At 32.4% G+C, this 12,940-nt stretch overlaps 4 protein-coding genes across 7 annotated transcripts; 2 read left to right on the top strand and 2 right to left on the bottom strand.

Moving 5' to 3' along the window:
• Positions 1-327: 327 nt before the first annotated feature.
• On the top strand, positions 328-3,246 carry Marc (Mitochondrial amidoxime reducing component). Its single transcript, XM_013315468.1, has 8 exons — positions 328-513; positions 1,181-1,403; positions 1,631-1,775; positions 1,852-1,946; positions 2,121-2,232; positions 2,300-2,505; positions 2,849-2,923; positions 3,016-3,246. The coding sequence occupies exons 1-8, from the start codon at positions 480-482 to the stop codon at positions 3,146-3,148; spliced, it is 1,023 nt and encodes a 340-aa protein (XP_013170922.1). The 5' UTR covers positions 328-479; the 3' UTR covers positions 3,149-3,246.
• DNApol-alpha73 (DNA polymerase alpha subunit B) lies at positions 3,239-9,895 on the bottom strand. Of its 4 annotated transcripts, none has more exons than XM_013315465.1 (12): positions 9,761-9,895; positions 9,384-9,608; positions 9,117-9,157; positions 7,538-7,605; positions 6,598-6,768; positions 6,108-6,231; positions 5,681-5,805; positions 5,261-5,409; positions 4,760-4,994; positions 4,135-4,338; positions 3,716-3,899; positions 3,239-3,397 (listed from the first exon to the last, which is right to left on the bottom strand). In XM_013315465.1, the coding sequence occupies exons 1-12, from the start codon at positions 9,834-9,836 to the stop codon at positions 3,263-3,265; spliced, it is 1,737 nt and encodes a 578-aa protein (XP_013170919.1). In that variant the 5' UTR covers positions 9,837-9,895; the 3' UTR covers positions 3,239-3,262. The 4 variants fall into 4 exon arrangements, with proteins under 4 accessions (XP_013170919.1, XP_013170918.1, XP_013170920.1 ...); XM_013315464.1 differs by having other exon boundaries at positions 9,117-9,162; positions 9,383-9,608; positions 9,761-9,894; XM_013315466.1 differs by lacking the exon at positions 9,384-9,608 and having other exon boundaries at positions 9,117-9,162; positions 9,761-9,819.
• Positions 9,896-10,439: 544 nt separating this feature from the next.
• On the top strand, positions 10,440-11,679 carry LOC106120204 (cytochrome c oxidase subunit 7A1, mitochondrial-like). The gene is made up of 3 exons (XM_013315470.1): positions 10,440-10,593; positions 10,885-10,977; positions 11,376-11,679. Exons 1-3 carry the CDS (start codon positions 10,576-10,578, stop codon positions 11,529-11,531), a joined length of 267 nt encoding a protein of 88 aa, XP_013170924.1. The 5' UTR covers positions 10,440-10,575; the 3' UTR covers positions 11,532-11,679.
• Positions 11,680-11,718: 39 nt separating this feature from the next.
• On the bottom strand, positions 11,719-12,894 carry Trs33 (trafficking protein particle complex subunit Trs33). Its single transcript, XM_013315469.1, has 3 exons — positions 12,606-12,894; positions 12,232-12,495; positions 11,719-11,921 (listed from the first exon to the last, which is right to left on the bottom strand). Exons 1-3 carry the CDS (start codon positions 12,690-12,692, stop codon positions 11,796-11,798), a joined length of 477 nt encoding a protein of 158 aa, XP_013170923.1. The 5' UTR covers positions 12,693-12,894; the 3' UTR covers positions 11,719-11,795.
• Between the last annotated feature and the right edge of the window lie 46 nt (positions 12,895-12,940).

Raw genomic sequence — 12,940 nt, forward strand, 5'->3', positions numbered from 1 at the left:
AAATACCTACCTCCTTTCTACTGCAAGATTGTGGAACTATTCTTAAACCAAATTAAGTTTCATTTCATCATTAATCTTTAATTTTTCAAAGCATATCTTTTAGTGTGACTATACTGGAAGAAAGCTCAATGATTTTCACTTGTTACGTAGTATTAAAGCCTAAAACTAAAATGCAACTTCTAAAGTAAGTTCTGCTTTTGCGTACTTATCTTTATCTTTTGTTTCCTTTTCATATTCATCAGTATTAATTTAATAACGGGTATCGATTAAATACTCTTTGCTTGATGTCAGAAAGCTATACAATATTTATCAGCTTGTATTTTATACAAGTTAAAAGGTGATATAACAGAACAGTGTAACAGCAACCTTATTGTCAGCGCCATAACTTATGTTTCGATAATTTGCTATTTGTTTTGATACGACCTTTGTTTGGCGATTTGTATTCAATACATCGTGTAGCATTATGTAGATAGTGTAGTATGATTTGGTCGCTACATATCATGTCTGATAAAGGTAAGTACAATTCCTTTAATAATAATTATCTTAAATGTATCTGAAGTTTTAAAAAAGTAAAGGATTAGTATTCGTCTTTGTATTAGTGCTTGATACATTAACCCTGAAAGAAACTAATCAATCTTCATACACTTGGAACTTGAAACATTATATAAATAAAAAGCAGTAGCATTAAAAAAATGCAATTTCATAATTTCTGTATTAAATACTTTTTACTATAGTCATTTTTTTAATTCACATTATAAAAAAGAAAGACTTTTTATTCCTCTACATTTTTTCGCTATTACCCACATTTTTTCGAAACAGACAATGGGCAGAATTGTGTTCACATTCGTAAAATAAGTCAATCGAATCTTGTCGCCTGATATTTTTCATATAAAGAGCGTCCCAATTGTTTGCATAATATCTAACTTCGACGCGTGACTACAACTTAAGGTATTAACTTACTCGTAATACACACTACAAATACAAAGTTAAAGTGATATTTATTAGTAAAATAACTGTAAGAGTAACATGGAATTCTTGTTATTTATTGAAAACAAGGTTACCCGTTTATAATATGAATAGTTAACGCATTAAATTGATAACCTCGTAGTTTGTTGTGATTGTTTGCTTCTTTATCAATACACAAACAAACATCGAACACAACATGACGTCGAACTCTTAGGTCCTCTTGTTACTGCGGCGGCAACAGCGTGTGCTCTCGGCGCCGCTTACTACGCCTATAATGTTTATAAGGAGACAAGGAAACCAAAGTTGCCTGAACAATGGAAACAAGTCGGTACGCTCAAAGAAATTTATGTGTACCCGATTAAATCCTGCGGACCCGTACTTTTGAACAAGGTGGAATGCAGTACACTTGGTCCAAAAGATGGATGGCTGAGGGACAGGTAAGTTTTTAATAATTTACTTCACTTAACGATAGCAATTTAACGATTTTAAGATCTTCATCATCAGCTTACTATACTTCCCCGTCGAGGGTTTCGGTGCCTACCTTATGTTACGTGATATCCAATAATCGGTATAACACATTTGTAGTCTTCGATGCGAAATTCATAATCATAACACTGGTATTACAATTCTACCTCTTATCTTTAGAATGATTTTTTTCTTACAGATTTCTAATGGTAGTAGACCGCGAGTATAACTTTATAACTGCGCGTACGCACCCCGAGCTGCTGCTAGTGCATCCCCAAGTGAAGAGCTCCGTGCTCAGCTTGAAGCACGTCGACATGGAGCCATTGCACGTTAACTTGGCAGAAGTAACTATGTCAAAATAACATACTGTGAAGTAATTTAATTATATTACTTTATAGTTTAAAATACACATGTCTTTAGATTATAGAACTGCAGACACCAAAAACTGCCAAGGTTTGGGGTACTACGGTTCCAGTTTATGATTGTGGTTTTGAACCCAGCGAATGGTTTTCGAGGTAAAATATTAAATTATTGTAGGGAATCAAAAACCTAACAGTATGTTTTATTCGACTTTCCGATTAATCAAATCGAGAGTTTAAAAAAAACATTTAAAGAGAATATTGCCATCTAGTTATAAATTTTAAAAGTCAATGTTTATTACGCAAATTATTTTAACATTATACTTTCAGGTTATTAAATCGTTCCGGGGACAACTTCAGGCTGGTGTACTACGCCTCGCAGAAGTGTCGCGAGTTGAGAACAACGCCAAATAGTTTCTACAAGTTCACCAAAAATGATACGGTAAATAAAACAGCTATTTTTAACATAATTTTTTGTGATATAGTTTTGACTATCTATTTTTTTCTAGGGCGCTTTACCCGATGAAGTACCTTTCAATTTGATTAACGAAGCATCTGTTAACGAATTGAACAGCCGCTTGAAAGATTGTCAGGTGTCTGTGCTTAACTTCAGACCTAATTTCGTCCTTTCCGGAGCTGAACCATACGCCGAGGATGGTTGGAGATACGTAAAGATCGGTGAAAATGTTTTTGAAATAATAAAACCATGTACCAGGTGAGTTAATTTCATTACATCGTATATATTAAGAAATGCGCAGCTCGCGAACAACGCGAGTCTGTTTTTCATTTGCGAATGTGGACGCATCCTTACATATTATAAAAGTTATAAACATGTTACTCTTATTCATAACTTCTTATGGGATTTACCGTTGGTTTCCGAGGCCTAAAACTCTACATAAAACATATTGTCATCCTTATCTTTTCAAAAGTGATAACATTGTTTTAAATGGAGATTTTGGTCTCAGAAACCCACGGTTAGTGATCACTTGACAAGCTGTCTTTTTATAATCATGTTTTTCGTGAAATGTTGAACTAATTTTGTAAATTGCTTTTTTTAGATGCATTTTAACCACTATCGATCCGGAGACCGGCGTACGTAATTCTAAAACTGAGCCTTTGGAGACTTTAAAATCGTAAGCCACTCGATATATTTGAGAATTTACTTTTGTATTAGAACCATCTTTTGTTCGAAAGGAAGAAACTTAATTATTTTTTATTTTTACAGATATAGACAAGTAACTAATCCTGAGGAGCGCCGAGCCACGGGCAGCTCTCCGCGCATGGGAATACAGATGGCATTGCGGTCGCCGCCAGGACAACTTGTTTCTTTGAACGACCCTATTTACATCCCACAGTGATTTAAACCACAATTTTTTTTTAAATGTTACGTGTTTTTTTTTATTCTATATTGGTAAATGTATAATTTTTCTAAAAATAAAAGATTTATTGGGTAAAATTCTGTTTATTTTTTCTTAAATACGAACAATTTGTGCTGCAATGTTTTTCGGTAAATCTCCGTTGTCAGTAATAAGTATTCTTGAGAAAGTGCCTCCGCCAGTGCCTTTCGTTAGATGTTCAGGATTCACAACGACACAGCCATTCACATCCTAAAAAAAAGAAAACATTAATACAGTTACTAGCTGTCGCCCGCGACTCTGTCCGCGCGGGATTAAAAACAAACGTAATAAATAGCTTATGCGTTCTTCCACAAAATCTATGGCAAATTTCAGCAAGATCTATTGAGCCCTTCCGGAGATAACTTCAAACAAAAATGCATCCATCCATCCATCTAAACATTCGAATTTATAATATTAGTAAGATTTGATGGCTAAGGTATTTATATTGCCACAAACTCTGCCTTGGTGAGCAAATGCGGTACTAATGTACTATAGAGGCTTCCCCCTGTCATTGTTTCCGGGCTGTACCTTAATGAAATATCTGAAGTTAGATGGCAGCACCAGTATATGCGGTGTGGTGGGCAGCTGCGCGTGCGCAGCCCACAACGCCGCATCGAGGCAGAGTCCTGGCGGCGGCGGCCACAACGGGTAGTATGTTTGCTGCGTTAGCACGTGATTTGCTAAACGTGCAAGCTTATCACCGCCCATGCCCCTAATAAGTAAAAAAATTACAAGTTTTTAAAATCTTTAAAAAAAATCATTAAGAGTATTTTGAAAGAGTTTTAGGTATAAGATAACAGATTAAGCATAGAGTAATGTTTTTTAACATTTTTACTCTCGCTTACATGCAATTTGCTACATTTACAAAAACTTGATATAAAATGGCAAATTTTTCTAGTTTTCTGCATATTCTGCACTTGTAACCTAATTACAAAATGATGACTTACATTGATATTTCCTCTTGACTTATGTGCATTAGAATATCAGTACTGGTCACACCTATGACCATCCCGTTGACATTCAATGTGCAGGGGTCAGACAGGAAGTGCACATTTGTATGTCTCTTTCGGCTGCAGTATGGTGGTGTGGGGTACATGTTCACATGGAACACATCCTTGGAACTTGAAACTATGTATACTTTTGTGAATGGGCTGAAATATGTAAAATATTTGCATCAGATTTAATTATTCCATAAGATATCTTAGTAATATAAATGCGAATGTTTGGATGGATGGATGGATGAATGTTCGAAGGTACCTCTGGATCGGCTCAACAGATCTTGATGAAATTTGGCACAGATGTAGAACAACATAGTCTGGAAAAACACATGACTACTTATTATTTTATTTCTCGCGGGCGACATCTTGTTTACTAATACTAATTATGAATAAGGACAAAATGCTACAAATAAACATAAATTTTTAGTTAAATATAAGTTTTTTATGACTCATTTTTTCCCGCAATAAGTCCTAAGCAGTAACAATTGAATGCATCAGTTAGTCTAAGTAATAATTACCTGAGAAGACAAGTCTCAAGTACATGTATGTTTGTATTTATGAAAAAAAAACTCACCTGATTGCAGTCAATTCTCCTAAACTATCCATCAATTTGTCAAAAAAACTTTTATATGTTTCGGCCATTGTGTTATCCTTGACTTTAGTGTGGTCACAATCCATGAATGGCCCAGTCATTATCACCACATGCGGTCTGTGATTGCCCACATATGTTATAAAGTCCTTCAATGGCTCATAACTCATATTATCTGATGTCGTGTATGGTCCAGCCACCACTAACATTGATAAGGGACCTAAAAAATAATATGCAAATGATTAATCAGTACTAAAAGTTTTTTAAATGTACTCGACAAAGAGTTGTATGTATGTCTCTTCCATATTAATTTTAATATGTTAAGTGCCACTGACTAGCTTTATGTCATGTGACAATCGGAGTAGTTAAAGAGTTATTTGGTTCATATTATCTCTTGTAGTATATTTTTCAGTAGGATTTTTTTATATCAATAAGTTTTTAATGGACTGTAGCTATATTAGGAAAGTAGTACAAAACTTGAATAACCTTTTAATGTGTTCATCATATCAGCTTTGGGGTCAGGTATTGGCTGAGCGGCGTCGCAATACACCTCATGTGGGATAAACTTATCTCCGCGCGGGTTGAGGCCGCGCATCACCACCACTTGTCCGGGGAACAAAGAATATTGTTTCAAACTGTAAACAAACATTAATTTTACCATCACCCTTAATCAGTGCAGAGCACAGACATGAACAATCTTATTTAAACTGCATTATAGTAATTTCTTAAGTGACAAAATATTAAACGCCTTTGGAGTAAGTGATAACATTTTAATACCGTTTTCCTTATCCATTCGACATCAAAAAGTAATAATGAAATACAATTAGTGGACTGTGTATAAACATATTAGAATTTTGTTAAATTATTTAATTAACGACATATTGAGTTCGGATTGGTATTTCTTACCTATCCATATCAACAGTAACAGCTTGGCTGAGAGATGCTTCCCACGTGCCTTGCAGAATAACGCTCTTTGAGTTCAGTCTCGCATCCGCATCGCATTCTATCCGCCCAGCCACTAACACTTCTGTCTAAAATATTTTTTTTATTATTAACATGTATTTTTTTATATCTATTGCGAAGATTACATGTGAAAGGACACAAATATAATTCACTCTGTACCATTTTAAGCCATGTAATGAATTGTGCGTAAACTAAAAGTGTGTTTCCTTTAAAGATAAAATTATTTGAATTTCCAAATAAATTTTTCGGTAACTTAACTTGTAAATAAGTCCACAACATAAAAATGAATATAAAGCATTATGCAACTTATTCCTGCAAAAAATATTATAAAATAAGGTAATTGTTTAAGAAACAAGAAAAAATTGCATACCTGTGATTTATGTCTCACTGAAGTAGTTTCTGTGAGGTTGGCTTTCTTCAGAATACATTGTGAGACATATTGGATATGGTTATCAAATGTACTTGCTTTTTCATGTAACAGTTCAAAACCAAACCTAAAACACGATAATTTTTGTGAAAATCATACATTATATTAACACTAAAATTGCTAGTTTTATGCTCCATTTCGAATTGCAAATCCTAAGACGGTAAAGACAAAAGATCAGGAAAAACCTTTTTTTAATAAATCGTTCCTAAGCACCTATTAAAGTAAACATTAACACTGAGTTAGAATCAACCGACATTTATGTGCCAGTAACAAGTTAAATCGTTATCTAAGCGTATAATTCCACTGAAGTTTAATTTATCATGCCTTACATTCTCATTAAAGAGACAGAGACATCAACATGTATTTAGTGTAACGGCAGTGGAACTCTACGTTTACATTGACACGCAAGTTATCAATTGCACGTTCTACTTACATAGCTTTCGTATACACATCACCATCTTCGTTAGGCACTTGGGTGATACAAAGGTCTAATAGATCATTAGGTCCGTTAGCTTTGGCCAACGCTTGTAGGATCTTATCATCGCCGAATGAATGGACCACTGTTCCGGGGTTTGTCCTCGTTGTGTATTTAGCCGAATTGCCGCTAAAATATTGAACAAATGTTCAACTCCTTTCATGTCAGAGACCTATCAAGTTTTTTTTATCAATCTTTGTTTGAAACATTTAAATTTAGTATGTTATACATTGAAGTTATATCGAAAAACAACAGATCGTTGGCAAATAAGTTATTGATGTAGAAACAAAACTTTAATTGATGTATTTCCATTAAACTGTACAAACAAAGAATTTATGATGAAGACTTAAAGGTATATTCTGCTTGTTGTAGCGGAAAATAACCCATCCAAACAACTACCATTTAAGTATCCAATTATACTTTTGTTTTAGCTTGTATACTTGCAATAAGTTAGGTAGGAGATAGGTGCGTTTCAGTGTTTGACTACTGATAGTGGTTTACCACAAAAAATAATAAGTGAAGAAAATAGGTAAAAAACTGTGCTCATCACTGCTGTTATTTTTAGGGTTCCGAACCTCATAGGAAAAAAACGGAACCCTTGTAGGATCACTTTGTTGTCCTTCCGTTAAGACAGTTACTGAATGATGGAATAAAGTTATTGATTCTTTTTTTGAGCAATTGTTTACAACATACATTAAATGTTTGGTTCATAAATATTGTGAAAAAGAACTTCAACTGTTTGTAATTTACCATGAGTTTCTAAGACCAAAACCTCAGTTTAAAACATATTGGTATCTCTAATTTTTCAAAGATAATGACAGGGATGTTGATATGTTTTATACAGAGATTTTGGTATCGGAAACCTACGGATAGTGCTTCCTATGTTAAGAGTACTTACACAACAGGTGAGTATGTTGCTGGTTGTAACTCTTGAGTTGTTATCACTTCTGTTTCTACTTTTACCCTCTGGAATTGAAAATTATCAATAATTTTGATGAACATTTTTATATCTATATAAAAAAATCCACTACAATCCTTTTAGTGGGTAGAGAAACAAAAAAAGCTACTATTAGAAATTATAAGTACAATTACAGTTCTTTACCAAAAAAAATCACAACATAATAATAAAATATAATTCAAAACAATCATCAAATTCAAATGTTAATATGCCAAGCTATGTAATGTTAGAAATAAAAATATAACCTTGAAACATGAAACATTTCCTAATTAATGTAGAAATTTTACTACATTATTTCACTCACAATCTAAGCTCTAACTTTTCAAAGAAGTTTCTAGAAATCATAAAATCCTTCATATTCATGTAAACTGATAGGAATAGGATAGTTTAAATTGTGTACACAAAGTGATACAATTTATATCATTGCCACAATCTAATCTTATAAATGCCTGTCTTTGGAATTTTAAATATTACCATTTAACACATTGAGTGCCAAAGTTACGCTGCATGTTCCTTTTAGTGTCTTAGTGGCATTAAAAGTGTTAAATATAATCCATGTTGAATGAGTTGATGGCTGCAGACGAGTATGGATCTAGTCATGATTTCATAAAGACATGAACCAGAAGCAAACTCGCCCACAAATATCATCAAGTCAAGATGCACAATTTCAACCTGTACAAAATAATTATATTTCTTAAATTAGTGCATAACTTTAGTAGAAAATTATGGCTCCTACATAAATTATTGTAACATATATTTACTGACCCTCAGTGTTTTTTTATTTTACTTGCCTATTGTCTGTTTTTACTTGAGTCATTATATGGTCCCAATCGACAACCTCTATAAGCAAGGAACTCAGTTTAGAGAGAAACCTCTACAACCGAAAAAATCTTTGGAGTCTCATGGAATTTCATTCCATCTTCAACTGTAATTCTGTCCTTTTAATGTAAATATTATATTTGATATTCAATTATCTATGTAGAAGCCATTGAAAACACAAAGAAAGATTCCAAAAAATATTCAAGCTGGCAAAAATTTTTTTTTCCATGATCTGATATTCACATGAAGTGTAAGCTGATCTGCATGTCATGAATGTTACTTGATTTACCCATCACTAATTCATACTATAGTATAATTTCTAGGTCATCATCATCATCAGCACATTCTAAATCCCCACCGAGGGCCCTAGGTACTGCATCTTTATACCCTAACTCTGTAGTGCATTCCTTAACTTTAACATACAAGTGTCTTGATTAAAAAATGCTTACTGCTACATAAGGTTCTTCACAGCATATTTAGTTGTTCTTGCGTTGATCATTCTGGATGTACTCAATGAGTGTAGATCTAGTCACAGGTTAGAGGTACTGTGCTACTAGACATATACCCATTCAGCATAAACAGATTATTGTTTTCTTCAAAAGCTATAAATATAATGCACGAGAAATGCTTAAGTAATACATTTATTGTCCCCACAATTAAAAAATTATAATGTATAAAAAATTAATAAAATAAAAGTTACCTTTGGAGTAGTCGTCATATAATCCGAGAGCACTTCATTATCTGGCCTGTTCGTTAATGAAACATTTGCGATTCAAATGAAAGATATTTTTAATAATTTAAATAACATTAGATAAAATAATATCACAACATAACCTATAGGTAAAAGTTTTGAAAGTTATAGATACGTTATTTTTCTGTCACAGTTAAATATGCAATCTTTTAAAAGTCGCTTAAAATTAAAAAATGAACATAAAACACGTGGACATTAAACATAAAAAAGGATACTGAGTGGAAACTTGCGCCCCGTAAACCGTCAAACTTGAGCCGGTACTTGCCGCATCATTAGCGAGAGCGTTGGGCCTACTTGTTGCTTTGGAAAATTCCTTTTTCTCAAGTAACTTTAAGTTCTCCAAAGTAGGCGGACAGCCGTTTAAGTGAGTCAAACTGAACGCCATCCATTGTTCAATAAAAGTTTCAGCATCAACGTTATATTCTTCACATAAACTTACACCTTGTAAGACATGAATAAAGAAACAACCTTGAACATTAATTTCTTAGCGTTGAAGTTTTACAAACAACAACTAACTTTTATTTAAAGTTGGATTTTGATATTCTAGGAGACCTCTACGTTGACAATACATAGATGAATACTAGTTTACTCACATTTTGTTAATACTTCTTTCTGTATATCTATTCCTAAAAATTGAAATTGCTCAGTCACCAACTCTTCGGTAGCCATTTTCTGTAAAATAGAAAGAGCGGAGCGAATGACGGAAAGGAAGCGCGAAGGAAGTAAAACCGCCAATCAAAAAGTATAGGAACGCGAAAAGTTTGGGCATAGACAATATCTTAATTTTAACGGCCATAATCAAAATACTGATTTGAATTGAATAGTTTACAAGAAATTTGCCGTTGCGATATGATTATTAGATGTCTCTTGTAAACCTTTAAACCGTACTTTGTGTGATGATGTACACACTGTTATTTTGTTCATGGTTAGTGCACTTCTAGGCCCCGAGATACAGGCTTAGCCTAGTTCGGGGTCGGTAAGATATTTCAATGGATACTATTTTAGTGTGTTTTTGTGAAATAAATTTATTCTTATTCTTAAATGTTAAAAGACTGTCAAACATTCAATACGCACTACAGACCCGATAACTTTAATTCGGTTTTGGGGAATTGAAGTTGTATCACTTTACTAATTACTTTTAGTAAAATCTAGATCTATTTAAAAATTGCAGGTTTAGATGAAGTAGGTCTGATTAAATTCTAATAGCTACCATCCTGTTTGGTAAAGCAACAATTGAAAGTGTAAAATATATTTAAAAAAAATGATTTTGACAACTGCTGTAAACTCTTAATAAAAACAAGATTTTGTAAGATTGATATTTATATTCTAACAAAAGTTTAGCTTTATATCGATCTTATGTAACTTGAAATTTAATACTTTGCTCAAAGTCAAAGCTACTTTATAAAATATGGCGTTTTTGAATAAGGCAAGTCTTTTTATTAGTAACACAAATCATTGTTGACGATACGTTAATTTTCCTTTTAAACCTCAGAGGAATTACTTATACCTTGTATCTTCTAAGCTTTGTTTGTATTTTTTGTTACAAACACCATTTGCTAGTCTGTTCTACAATATTAATTTAGAGGATATTAACAATTTCAAATACGCATTCATGCTATTTTTATTTTCTTCACGTTTAATTTTTAACTAATGTTATATCGATTTTGTCTTAGAAAGTATCGTATTTTGGTTTACTAAATTGGTATTTCTTTTACAGAACTTAGTTTTTGCTACTAGGTTCATTTCTACTAGCAGAATAAATAACTGTCAAACTCTGGTAAAGAAGAAAACCTTGCAGGCTAAATTTCAGGTACATTTTTATTTCACACATAATATGGGTTGGAACGTTTACAAGTAATTAATTAAGTAAGAATATTTATTGCGCAGGTTCCTCATACGATATGTTGAACCCAAGTAGGTGTTTGTCTATGGTTAACTAAACACTTATGGCAACAGTGTAGCGTAAAATAAAAAAACAGGGTTGCTAGTAGAAAATAAAGGAAATTTTTATCTCATAATAATTTTATTTTAATCATATATAAACTACTATTATAACATAGAACTGTAATATTTGTCATGATTTATCGAACCTTTAGGAGATCTGATCTGCTAGACTCATTTCAGTTGCAATATTATTACACTGCAAATTTTATTTTGGAGGCAAATTCATCTAAATGTAAAATTTCTTATAAATATATCAAATTGCAGGTTGATGATGGAAAGCCAGTTTGGCTTAAAGGTGGATTATATGATAGATTTCTGTATACCACCACTGTTACATTGTGTTGTATCGGGCTTCTAATGAATTTCATAGTTATATTCAACCAAGCTAAACCATCTTCATGGAAAAATCCTGTTTGTTGAGTTCTATTCAATTAATTTATGTTTCATCAAATTCTATTTATATTTCATGTTAATTATGTTCTTTTAACTTTTGGTCTTTGGAACAGAAATAAATAATCCAGTATGTTTTTCATTGATCTTTGTTAATAAATACACCATTTAAACAATGTTTGCTTAATTTCTATAATTTTTTTAGTTCTCCAAAACCAAAAGACAATAAAAAAAACAAAGCTTTAAAGAAATATTTAAAGACAAATAGTTTTTATTATACTTTAACAATATAATCTATGTTCTTTGAACATGTATGTGAAATTTACAAGATGGCATTGACTGTACCTCTGCAGTTACCACACTGTTTATGCATAAGTTAGCCAGACCTCCTCTTATTAGTCCACATGTATAGGCAACATACTGAAAATAAAAAGAAGTATGAAATCAGAATATTATCTGTGGTTAGAGCATATAAAAGCTTTCTATTGCAAAGAAGGACAGTATATCTTAAGATTTACCAGTAAAACCTAAGATGAGACATTTTAATGAAAGTCTGAAAAGTTATGTGGTCTTTGTTTACTCAATTAACAATATGGAAGCACAAACTATCCTAAGATGTTGAAAAATTCTACAATTTACAGGATTTTTTGCCTTTAAATTAACATAAAGACTATGACACTACACACTACAATTTTCATGTATTAAAGCAATAAACAAAATGCTCCCTTACCCTCGGTGCAAATTCTAAGTACTGTTGACTGTTTGAGAAGTTTGTAAGAAAACGAAATGCATTATCCTGCAGTACATACACGCCCTGGTGGTTAGTGCGCAGATTATCAATTTGCTTTTTATATATACAAGTCCAGAAATCCGTACATATGAACTTCATTGTGTCTAATTCATCTTTGAATCTCGGCCATTCTCTAGTCAACCTCTCCATTATTTTATAACCAGCAGCAAAACCTATATACTCAACAAGAGATAAGTCCACTTCCTGTACAATAGATGTAAAGAGACTTATTATTTAAAAAGCATAAACAAAATAATTTGTCGTATTATCCTAATGACACATGCTTTTTAGTGAGATTATGTTAAAGTACTTACTTTACTTCCATTAGATGTTTTTGAATTTTCCAGAACATAGTTAATTATTTCTGAATGTAACAATTCAAACACAATGTCATCAGCCATTATTTAATCAAGCTTAAATATTAAGATGAGTGCCGTTATACTGTCCGTATATTTTGAGTGCAAATACATAAAATAACTAAGAAATGAAATTCATATTTTTTGATGAACTGGACAAATTTAAGTAATTCAAAATCAATAGCTTAATCAACTTTGTTTCACGACAAAGATAATGATATTTGACATGACAACTGTCAAGTGTCAACCATCAACTATAAACAATTAGAGAATAGACAATTTAAAAATTGCCA

This window comes from Papilio xuthus, unplaced genomic scaffold (genome assembly GCF_000836235.2).
Source record: "Papilio xuthus unplaced genomic scaffold, Pxut_1.1 DF826961.1, whole genome shotgun sequence".
NCBI lineage: Eukaryota > Metazoa > Arthropoda > Insecta > Lepidoptera > Papilionidae > Papilio > Papilio xuthus.